At 42.2% G+C, this 12444-nt stretch overlaps 1 protein-coding gene and 1 long non-coding RNA gene across 2 annotated transcripts; one reads left to right on the top strand and one right to left on the bottom strand.

Annotated features, from left to right (window-relative positions):
• Window positions 1–1569: 1569 nt before the first annotated feature.
• Window positions 1570–11971, top strand: hunk (hormonally up-regulated Neu-associated kinase). Its single transcript, XM_085174476.1, has 9 exons — window positions 1570–2832; window positions 5454–5746; window positions 6363–6418; window positions 6620–6755; window positions 6850–6977; window positions 8151–8277; window positions 8383–8551; window positions 8771–8933; window positions 9624–11971. The coding sequence occupies exons 1-9, from the start codon at window positions 2593–2595 to the stop codon at window positions 10370–10372; spliced, it is 2061 nt and encodes a 686-aa protein (XP_085030602.1). The 5' UTR covers window positions 1570–2592; the 3' UTR covers window positions 10373–11971.
• Window positions 3687–5533, bottom strand: LOC146509933 (uncharacterized). Its single transcript, XR_014876425.1, has 2 exons — window positions 5422–5533; window positions 3687–4799 (listed from the first exon to the last, which is right to left on the bottom strand). It is a non-coding gene; the product is annotated as an uncharacterized LOC146509933 (long non-coding RNA).
• Window positions 11972–12444: the final 473 nt, after the last annotated feature.

The following is a 12444-nucleotide window of genomic DNA, read 5'->3' on the forward strand; positions in this document are numbered from 1 at the left end:
CTACCTAAGGACCTGGACACTCGGCATTCACTGAAGAAACAACGCATCAGTCTGAAGTCAAAGTAAACTTTATTGTCATCACTAATGTAAACACAGTGTGCAGATATGAGACAACATGGCTTCAGCTCCTGCAGCCATCCTGATGTTTAAAAGAGGCTAACGAATCAAGACAATGACCCCAAGTGCAAATCAACAACAGAATGGTTGAAAAAGAGGAAAAAAATATGTTTCTAATGGCCAAGTCAGAGTGCTGAACTTCTACTCACCTAAAACGCTGTAGCTTGATGCATGTACAATCAAAACTTTAAGGAAATTTAATAATCTGAAAGGCTTTGTGGGGAGGAACAGTCCAAATCCTCTCTACTGTTGTGGAAATCTTATAAGCAGCAAAAAGAAAAGTCAGATTGCTTACTGCTGTCAAAAAAAATTCATTTACTTTTACCAGCCTGCTTTATGTGTGACTTTGTGTCATTAATCAGATAACGTTTGTTCGTTTCAAATAACTCAGATCGCTGTCTGATCACTGAGGGTTTGGATTCCATTAATGACAGACTAGTAATGATCAGACCACAAATCAGTAAATAAAATAGTTCCATGAAGCATCTGTGATATCATATCACTGAGAAAACACCAGATGTGTTTCAGCAGAGAGCAATATCAACCCCCCACCCACAAAGTCCAAACCACACTTATTTAACAAAATTAGCTGCAATGAATCATATTAAAATAATTAAACTATTAAATATTTTGTTAACTTTCATCTGTTCGCTTTGTGAAACATTCTAAAATAAAGCATGCCATTTAAACAAGTAATGTAAGACATCAGACTTAAAATCTGACCACTGATGACCACCCTAACCCTGGAAGTACTTCCAAGTCTCAGTGTGTTATTTCAAAATAAATCTGTTTTGTGCAGAGTAACAAAAATGACGTTTGTATTTAATACCTGTCACTACTTGTGCAGACAAGAAAACTGACCTGATGATCTCATTAAAATTCTGCGGTCTTATTACTTTCAATGTATAGGATTTAGTGCTTGAGCTTGTAGTATAGAAATCTTCCAATAGATGGTGCACTCGTGCTATCAGTTCTTTGCTCCAATGTCTGGTTTAGTGTCTAGAAAGCATGGTCCAGTTGGCACTGTATATGCATATCTAGATATACTCCTCTCACTCCTTCTATGCGAGTGAAATGAGGAAAACAAAACACAACAGAAACAGAGAAGTAACCCAAATTAAACCCGTATAAGAAGCTAAACTGACACCTTCTCACACAAACTCAAAACATATGCTTCATGCTGGCAGGATTTTTTAAAAAAAAATATAAACTGAAAGGGACTATTTAACAATTTTGATTACATAAATTTCCTTGTCAGGTGTTATATATATATTTTTTTTTATTTTTTTTTTTCAGGGCTTGCAAGTTTACCGAGTAGGAAAACATACACTAGGTCAGGCAAACCTGAGCCGAAGACAAACGGAGTAGGAAAATCTCGCCCCTCCCTGCAGGTGTCCTCCTTTGAGTGATGAACACCAGCGTTAATTAGGCCAGAGACTACACCTCAGCCACCGAGGAGGAAAATTGTTCTTTGTCTGACTCTGGTTTACTGGAGTACAACTTTCTATTTTTGGCAGAACTCCGGGTTCAACCACAAGAGAGGAGAGAAAAAAAAATCCTCGAATATATGCTAGCTGGTCAGAGACATTGTTTAAACTGGATGATTTATTGCCAGTGGCATATGTGTCATTGTATATGTGCCACTGCAGCTAACTAAAGAGAATCCTCTTGGCGCACAGGCATGGGTGTGTTGGTTTAGAAGGCTACTTTACGCACAATTGTGCCTAAATTAATCACTCAGAAATAAAAGAGGACTAAAACAAATATATAAATATGTATAGTTATTCTGTTGCTGTCTCCCTCTCCTGACTACACGTGTATTCTTGTTCACACCTACAATCCGAGCGCACCACCAAGCGCATGCAGCAAAACGGCGAGGCTGTGGTACCGGGTGGAACTGTACCCGTGCTCCGCCCACCTTCGCTGATTGGGTTGAAAATTACCCCGGCTACCAACAACATGTGCATTTTTTTCTTACCCTCTCGCGCTAAGCAACGCCCACACGGAGGACCGGGAAAGTCGCTTCAAACTGCAAAACACGCTGCTTGTTCTCAGACTAATCAGGAGACGAGCGTGTTTGGAGAAGAGAGGCAGAGCTCACCTTCATTAGAGCCGATGCTTGTTGTTATGCTTTTTTTTTTTTTAAACCCACCTAAGTGTTAAAATAGATCGTGGCAGTCAGGTTACTAACTTAAGTCACTGAGTCTGTTCCCCCCTTTTTTCTACCGTTTTTTAAAATCTAAACTCATTCATTAACTTCACAGTGGTCTCGGAAACTGCTGAGTGAGCTCACTTGGTGCTTTGGGTGAACAGGTGGCGCAAGCTCCGGTACTCGTAATTTGTTATTACGCAGATAACGGAGTTAAGATACTTTACCGGACGTTAAGCATTTAATACCTGCATTGAAAGTGGGTGTAATTCGGACTGCGTATTATCCTCCCTTGTTAAAAGGGGACACTTGACAAGGGAGCTGTGATGCCTGTTGCAGACAGCGACATGGTAGTGGACAACGGGCACGGGTTATACGAGGGTAAAATTCCAAACAGTGCCGGGAATGAGAGTATCCTCCCGGCCTCCCTATGCAGTCCTGTAACGGACATCCTCAAGAACTTTTACCACACCAAACGGGTCGGGAACTACATGATCGGGAGGAAGCTGGGAGAAGGATCGTTCGCCAAAGTTAGAGAAGGTCTCCATGCGTTAACAGGAGAAAAGGTAAGCGGACCGCAACAGACTGTATAAAACATCACTTCTTAATATATATTTATTTATTCATTTTTATATATGTATATATATATATTATTTTTATTATTATTTTTTTAATCTATTTTGTGATGTCATGACATGTCATCTGGAATTAACAGTTGGCTTGACTCTTATAGTTCATTGCCTTTTTGTCATTTTAGTGAATTTTCTTTTTAATTTGCTGAGTTTTAATTTTGACTGTGCCTCACCATTTATTGCGTCTGTAGTGGTTTTAAATTACATTTCAATGGACAGAATCAGATGCCATGCCTGCATGTGAACAGTGGGAAAAGTTGTTTATATTGCGATGCAATGCGCCAATCCAGGACTTCCTAATTAGTGGTTCTCTCCTCAGAGAAAGTGATCAGCTCTGGTTGCGCTGAGCCTTTGTTAATTAGCGCATGCGGCATTACACCAGCAGCTGCTGAATGCCGAGTATAGGTTGTGCACAGCAGGAGCTCGTCTAGTGACAATATTTGCTAATTGTGCGTGAGAGAGACACAGTTATCTATGGGTGTTTGTCCCTTCTCCAACCCTGCGGATAACGCGTTGATCGCCCTGCGAATCTGAACCTATGCTTTGTTTGCTGGTGCTGGTGATCTCACCGTATCCCCGCGGTGGGCGCGCTAGAGTGTGACGGGACCAGAGAGGAAAACTGCCGGGCCTATAAGAGAGCAGAGCTGCTACTTGAATATGAAATCTTGTCGTTGATAAATGGGCTTCAGCCTCATTATGATTCCGCCATCGCAGGGGGGGGTTTGATACGGGCTACCATTGGCCACTGGTTGCCTTTGTCTCTTCAGGCTTTTTTGAGAAGGAGCCAAAAAAATTTGCATATTGGAAAAACAAGTACATCTCCTTTTTTTTTCTTTCTTTCTTTTTTACTGTTCGCTCCTGCATTAAATGCATACCATTTCTATAGGTAATGCACAGGCTATAATTTGCACGTGTGTCACTGAAAATTCCTAAATTTGCATATTAAAAATATTTCGGATCACACCCAGCTCCTCCCTTGCTGTAAAGCAAACGTTCCTCTCACCCACCCACTCACACTGTCTTTGCTGAGGATGATGCAAACGCTGGCAATCGCACATCCAAACACTCTCCCTCACTCATTTGAATACAGGCGTCCAACAGGCGCTTGCAGGGTACAGGAGGGTAGTGAGTTTATTCAAGTACATGGGGGTGAAAAGGAAATGCATGAGGATTCCCAGATCCCCCCCCCCCCCCCTACTTTTATGTTTGTTTTACATTACTAGAAAGTCAAAGTAAATGCATGGAATTTAAAAAGCAGAAAAGGGGTATGGGAGTGAGAAGAGGGGAGAGATGGGGCTGTCATGGGCAGGCAGCTCAGGAGGTCATATGTGTTTTTTTTTTAATGTCTGTAACCCACTTTCCCCTCCATACCCCTCCAACCCCTTTCTGTCTGAGGGGCGCCTGATGATAAACAACCGAATCCCTCAATAGCCCCCAGGCAAGAGTGCACACCCCTCCCCCTCTATATCCCACCCCCTCCTCATATAGAGTAGCCAACTGTAAATACAGTGCCCACCCCACCCCACCCCATACATATCCTGCACTCCTTATCCATGCTACATTGTGTAAACACAGGCCATCTATTATCGTGACAGAACACTGCACACACACACACACACACATGCAAGCACATACAGGCAGGTTTAATTAGCAGTTGTAAAAAGGTTTTCAGCACTGAATCAATTACCAGTCCTGAAAGGATGAAAGTAAAAATGAAAGACAAGCTGAAGGTCAGAAGAAAGAAAAAACACACACACACATATGCACACACACTACCACTTTGGCCCTCACCATTTCATTAATGGATATGGTGATTAGGTTCACTTGTCATGCCTTTCCATGTCTGTGGGCTCTCCTTGAGATGATTTGTTGTGCATGGTAGCCATGCTCTTGAACTCAGTCTAGACGGGGTACAAGGAGACATGGATGAAATAGAGTAGATGGGTATGTTATTGAATGTAATTATCAATAAAACTGAAGGAGAGTCATTGAGTTAAAGGACATGTTCTGGGGTGTTCGTGAGGAGATTCTGTGGCTTTCCATCTGTATTTGTCTCAGCTTCTTGTGTGTTTGGCTGCAACTAAACCTAGACAAATGGGGGAATGTTAACTGTCCATTTGGCCTTGGTGCCTTCTCAGCATATAGGGTAACATATCCCAGTTTATGATGGTTCATTAACCCCTCCATGTCCACACACACACACACACACACACACACACGCACACACACACACACACACACACACACACACACACACACACACACACACACACACACACACACACACACACACTTCCCCCTCAGCTGCAGGGCCTTGTGGCTCCCCCGCTAGTAGCAGCTGTGAGGGAGAGGTCAGTTTTGAGTTACATGAGCAGCTCTTCACCTGTTACGCCTAGGCGCTCTGAAATCAGCACTGTGCTCCCTTCTCCATGGATATTATTCACAATATTGCATGCTGCACAGTTTACAAGGCCAACTATCGCTGTTAACTTAGTGCTTTGTAAAATATAAATATAACCTCACCCTCCTCTCTCCTCCTGCATTTTCTTTTTCAGGTGGCGGTGAAGGTGATCGACAAGAGGAAGGCCAAGAAGGACTCATATGTTACCAAGAACCTGCGGAGAGAAGGTCACATCCAGCAGATGATCCGCCACCCCAACATCACTCAGCTGCTGGACATCTTGGAGACAGAGAACAGCTACTACCTGGTGATGGAGCTTTGTCCCGGTGGGAACCTCATGAACCACATCTACGACAAGAAACGCCTGGATGAGAGAGAGACGCAGAAGTACATCCGGCAGTTGGTGCTGGCTGTGGAGCACCTGCACAGGGCTGGTGTGGTTCACAGGTAACAAAAACAAACCCCAAAAACATTAGTATATAAGCATATAATTACTGTGCCATTCGATGTGGGTCAAAGTTAACTTTAAGACTTCTGGGTCAGACATGATCCTCTTTCCCAAAGTGTGGGTTAAGTCTTTCTTATGCACATTACTATTAATCCATGAAAGCAGATCTGTCTTCACAATAACTACATTGTAATAATTTAATGTTTTCCATTTAGGTGTGAAGAGCAAAAACATTACAGCAATGCAATCACAGTATTGTTAATTCTAGGGTTTTCTCACATAGATTTTGATCAAATGTTTAAGATTTATGGAAAAAAAACATGCACTGTTTCCGCATATGTTTCCCAAGGCTCTTGTGAGGAATAGTCTTTGTTATTTAGAGCCTGGGAACTGAATTTCTATCACAGTGAGGTGGCCTCTGTGGATAACAGGATTTCTGCTACTGAGGAGGGATCTGAAGATACACAATAGACTATGAAAATTAAGCAGCATGACCCACATTAGGAGGGGTTATGTCACGGTTCAAGAAGCGGGGGGTAGATTGTGTGATACTAAAGGGTATCTAATCATCTAATATAAGGTTATCTAATATAAACATGGACCTTTGTTTTACAGGGACCTCAAAATAGAAAACCTCCTACTGGATGAGCAGGACAACATAAAGCTTATAGGTAAGCCCCGATGCTCTCAATGTTTTTTTATGTGCACAAAATGTTATACAGAAATTCTGTACATGTATTCAGACATAAAATAATCCACATGGAAAAGAGTAATGTTCCCTAAGCTCTCACCTAAGTGCTAACACCCCTGTGTTTCTTTAATGGGGAAGTTGAAATAATAAACCCACTCTCCCCACCACTCCTTTCCCTCAGATTTTGGCCTAAGTAACTGTGCTGGCATCTTGGGATACTCTGATCCCTTCAGCACCCAGTGTGGAAGTCCAGCTTACGCCGCCCCTGAGCTACTCTCTAGGAAAAAGTATGGACCAAAAGTGGATGTCTGGTCCATGTGAGTTTAAAGTTGTTTTAAGACATTTGATAATAAACATCAGTTTTATTTAAGGAGTGCACAGAGAGCTGAAGTGTGTATTTGGGTCTTCCAGTGGTGTTAACATGTACGCAATGTTGACTGGGACACTCCCATTCACCGTGGAGCCGTTCAGTCTTCGGGCGCTGCACCAGAAGATGGTGGACAAGGAGATGAACCCGCTACCTCCCACGCTGTCAACAGGTAAGGAATGAAAACACGACGGCACAAACCTGCTGTGTGCAGATAAAACGTAAAAGTGGAGGGTGAAGGAAATCTGACTGGTTGTTCTTCAGAATTTCGAAAAATGATTTTAAAAACTGCTTACTTAAAGCTAGAAGCAAAAGGATAAATAACTTGAGGCTTAGTGCCTTTGACATATTTAAGATTCTTTATGACATCTTATTTTAAACCCTTCAAAAAGAAGTTCTGTTTTCATATATCCTGCTTAAATGCAGTTAAAAACCGAAAAGCAAAAAAGCAGAAAAACAGGTGACGGGCGGAGGGATGTACATTCGTGCACATCATTGCACGCGACAGCAAGAAATTCTCAGTGATTTCACTAGTAACCTTTCATCAGAGGCGAAAACATGGTAACCTTTTATGCCTCTTTATCAGGGATTGGGTGGCTCTTCCAGTGAAGACGCTGGCACAGATTCAGATTTTTTCTACAGTTTTTCTTTTGTTTGTTTTGTTTCTTAAAACAAATGATTCAGTTCCTGAGAGGTTTGGTCAATATTTTTTGTAGACTTTAGGAAACTAAAATTGTTCATAGGCTTGCCTTTGCCTTAGAGTCACTAAATATAGTGTAAATGTCCTACATATATATTTAGATATAATTACACAGATAAATTCAAAGGTAGTTCCTCAGAAGCTTGCGTGTGTTGTGGAAAGGGTGTGGAAAGGGTGTGCATAGGTATGACGGTGTCAAATTCATTTCACAATCTCTGCACTCGTTCTGCAGTCACTCCTTCACGGCACGTCAGAACAGTCGTTTGCATTTCGCTTATATGCAAACTAAGGGGCGATACCTTAACTCACTTTTATAAGCACCTATTATACTATAACGACATGCATCTGACTTCGCAACTGGGTTCGTTATGAAACAATTTACTTAATAATGGTAACTTTATCAGTTTCATTTATTTTGTTGTTGCATAAGCAGTTTCACTTTGCAGCGTTGGTAATTCAAAAGAATCTTGAATCTTCAGGAAGTGGAGGAAGAGAGCCAAGTTTGTCGCCTGGGAATAAACACAATGATAACACAACATGATTCTAAAACTTGTCGTAACGTGTTTCAGCACAGAGAAAGCTGCTCCTGTTGATGAGCGTGCAGAAAGAATAACAATACACATTTTGATTTTTCTCGTTTCTCAGCTGCCATCTGTCTTCTGAAGAAGCTTCTTGAGCCAGACCCCAACAAGCGTCCCAATATCCACCAGGTGATGGCTGACTCCTGGCTTCAGCTGGCCAATAAGAACACAGGGGCACCATACCTCAACAGGTAGATGTACACAGATTTAAATTGCTCTGAGTTTGTTGTAGTTTACATTGAAAAGCTTAATTTGTCAAGCATCGTTAAATATTCTTTTTTTTTTTTTGCGTTAAGGATCCACATTGAAGAAATCAACCACACAGTGTTGCTGCATATGACGGAGAAGATGGGCTACAAGCACAGTGAAGTTCTGAGCGCCGTCCTCACCAATCGCGCCTGCCACACTTTGGCTGTCTACTTCCTCCTCAACAAGAAAATGAAGAGACTCTCCAAAGAATACAGGGTATGTATATTCATATACTTTCCTGTTTGACATCAGCGAGTAAAGTGAGTTTAGTGAGAAAAAAATATTTTACTCACTTGCACATCCTTTTTCCAAGGAGTTTGTCATAGTAATATTTCAAAAGGACCAGGAGTGTTTTTCACACCAATAAAGCGTTGTGACGGGATGACGCAAAGCATTTAGTCATCAACAACAAATGTTGCTTGTGTGTGTGTTAAGGAGATGCAGTTCCAAGAGAAAAAGAGAGGCGAAAAGCAGAAAAACGAATACTTCCAGACCCAGTGGAGGAAGCACGTCGATAAGCTGACCATACCCCCGAAACAGACGCCAGTCTACCTGGCTGTCAGCAAGGGGCCCAGCAAGGAGAAGAAGCACAGAACAGGTGAGGATTTGCACAGTTGAGTGCAAAAATAATTAAAACAACAATTAGGAAGCAGTTTTTTTTAATGTTCACTGTATTTATTGTATCTATTTTATTTACTTTCATTCATACAGGGTAGGTTGACTGAGCATGCATGTTCTTGTACAGCGACCTGTTTCACACACACGTAGTTACCCAGTCATCCATCCCTCCATCCATCCATCCATCCATCCACTGTTTGTCTGTTCGTTCATCCATCTAACCACCCACTCATCCATCTGAGAGGAAACATCCAGGACAACTTGCCAGTCACTCGTGGGGCAAACACAAACACTAAAATCTTAATCAGAAATTACTTAAAAGAGCATAGTGCAGAAGTAAGTTCATGATATAGAAAAAACTGAACTGACTCAAGCTTGCAAGAGAGAGTTTAGCACACACCTAAACTCCATTCTCACTTACCTTTAAGTGGTATTGAGAAAGTCTGTGTGTTACAGATTTGTCTTCTGTACCTTTGGCTTTACATCTGCTGTCAGATCATTGTGTCTGTCAGGATCTTGTTAATGGCATACAGACAATGGCTACTCAGGCAGAGGTTTAAGAAAAGATGGGGTTCCCACTTTTTTAATGAATTTATTTACATTTTCATTAAATATTACAGCAAAAAACTATGTTTCACAAAAGCTAAAGTGCTTCTAATTTCATCCTCAGGTTTACTGCGTGCCATAACTGGTGGGCATCGTAATTCACCTCTGGCACCTCCGGGCACAGTTGCTTCTTCCTCCATGGAGTACCTAGAGATCCACCCTCTATTCCCCAACACGCCACAGCAACGGAGGCGCCTGGCCACCCTTCCACAAGTTAACACGAGCCCAGAACACAACATTCCCGCTCCTCCCGCGCCGTCGCCGATTGGCATGCATTCCTTCGGCTCGCTCGCCAAAGCCGAACAAATCGAAGACACCCCATCTTCGCCCTGGTACAAGCTGACTAACGGGACCCTGTCCCCTCCCCGCCACGTCTCCGCCTTCCAGCCTGACTCCTCTTACTTGAAAAAAGCCACAATCCCCAGTCCGCCCGTCCTCATTGTCAATCCACAGCCCAAGAAGAGCACCTCGACAGATTGGTGTGGTTCTTCTGACACTAGTGGTAGCCCTCCCAGCACTATAGGAAGTCCCCCAGGGAGCTCAGCTTTTAGCCCTCCAAAGTCTGCTTTCAGTCCCCTCAATCCTACCTCAGCTTTTAGTCCTCCTTCCAGCAGCGGTAGCAGCGATCCCGAGAGCCCAACGCATCGCAGCAAATTCCCCTCGATGGGAATCGGACAAATCCTTAAGAAGAAGGTCCAGCTGCAGCCATTTACATTTCGGCCAGAACAAGTCGTCGAGGAAGTCGTGTCCCCTCCTCCCTACCCCATGCAGACTCTCCTCTGTGCTTCAGGTGCACTAAAGACCCTCTGCTGAGTTATAAGATGATTTAAAAAAAAAAAAAAAAGTTGGACTGAACTCGATGCCCCTTTCAACATTTTTATGTTGGGAGAGGTCTTCCAGAGCGGCCTTTTGAACTGTGAACTGTCCCTTTATTGCGACTGAGCCACTTTTCATGACAGACTTATTTAAAAAAAAAAGAAAGAAAAAAGGTGGTGAGAATATAAAATGTATTACCTCTTGTTACCACACTTATTATGTAATGTGAGAAGTGACACTGAGGAGATAAGATCTGAACGGATCCATGAGCAATGACTAAATCTCTCTGTGTCCTAAATACGAAGTGGACATGGGACATTGTGTAATATGAGCCTTGCCAATAACAATTGTACACACACACAAGCACACACATGAGTACATACTGAACGATGTATTATAGACCAACTTAGAGATACTCTCTTATGTAACATTGGTGTAACTGGTTACTAATTGAGCCGCAAACTGATTCACACCAGCTAACAGACCCCAACTTTTACCCTAACCCTGATTTTACATGTATAAATGTTTTGTCTCTGTGAAAACTCTGTATAATAGCCACTGACATCCAGTCAGCCGGCACTATGTCCTATGCTGACCGGATGAAGAAGCTCACTGCACTATTCTTGAAAACCAAAACGTATACTTAGAACGGTGTTTAACATCTTTTACCTCACTGCATTTATTCATGCATTAAATGTGGAACAGCAGTCGGCTGTGACATGCTTGTGTGGATCGTGTCACAGTGTAGCAGTGTGTAAGTGTTGCCATTAGAATCAACACACTAAAATAGCCGTAGGTTGCAAGAGCAGAAGCATATTCTCACTTTTATATAAACGTCCTCATAAACCTTCACTCAGCACTGAACTTTTTTATCCACAAGTGTTGCTTCACCTCTAAGACCCACAGGGAATCTGTAAAAGTCTTGACTTTCTCACAGCAGGATATGCCTGTTCCTAGTCAGTTTGTAATAAAAATAAATAAAAGAAAAAAGAATAGAGCATCAAAAGCCTTATGAAACAGATCAACCTCACCACAGGTTGAGTGTATGAAAGTGGAAAGAACTGCTACTAGGATCATCTGCGGAAATAATTCACTTCCTTTTGTCTTAACGCTGTAGTTTGTGCAATAGTCTTAAGTGTTAACTGCAATGATGAGTATTTGCCAAGAGCTCTGAGACATGTGAAAAATGTTCCTGTAAATAACAGTGGCGCTCCTGTGTTCCTGTTGCTTACTCCGTTCTGTATGAACAGAAGTTTAAGACGTTTATCTGAGCTGACACTGTCACAAATTAGTTGCCTGTACAAAACAAAGGGGGAAAAAACGAACAAAAAAAAAAAACGGCTTCCACGGGCACACGAGGCTTCTCACTGTTAAAATACTGTAGAATCTCTTCATGTCCAAATGAAAAGTTGCATGAGTCAAACTTGTGTTGTCAGCATTTGAAATTATGTCTTTGTACCTTTTTTCTGGTTGATACTGAGATTGATACGGACTTGGGTGGGGGGTGTCTTTTTTTAAGATTTTGTAAAGGATGGTTTTGTTTGAGTGTCAAGAGATTTCTATGCTGTATAAAGTATTTTAAATATTTATACGGAATCCTTTATGTGTCTGTCTAGTTCTTTAAACGCACCTGCATGCTGTCTGGCTTCATTCTTGCACGTCACATGTTCACATGGCTCATCTGAGATCTCCTGGAGGACTTGATGACGATGTGTGAAAGGATTTATGTTACTGAATGTGCCACTTGTCTCACATACCATATGCATTTCCCACAAAACACCTATGAGAGGTTAAAAAAAAGGCATGACACTCCCATGCAACAGCTGAATGATCCTTGGTTTGGCTACATGCACACACACACACTCACACATACACTACAAGCCCTTCCTTCTCACGAACACATACGTTATAGACACTAATCTACTCAGCTGTGCCTCCCTAAACCTCTCTGGGTGACGCTGCCCTGTCGAGACACAGAAGGGGGATCACCAGAGCTTTGAGACAAACAAGCACATGCACAGGACACCACAAACAGGGCTGTCCGATTAGATCAGCGTGGCTAAGCTGAT

This window comes from Neolamprologus multifasciatus, chromosome 10 (assembly GCF_963576455.1).
Source record: "Neolamprologus multifasciatus chromosome 10, fNeoMul1.2, whole genome shotgun sequence".
Taxonomy (NCBI): domain Eukaryota; kingdom Metazoa; phylum Chordata; class Actinopteri; order Cichliformes; family Cichlidae; genus Neolamprologus; species Neolamprologus multifasciatus.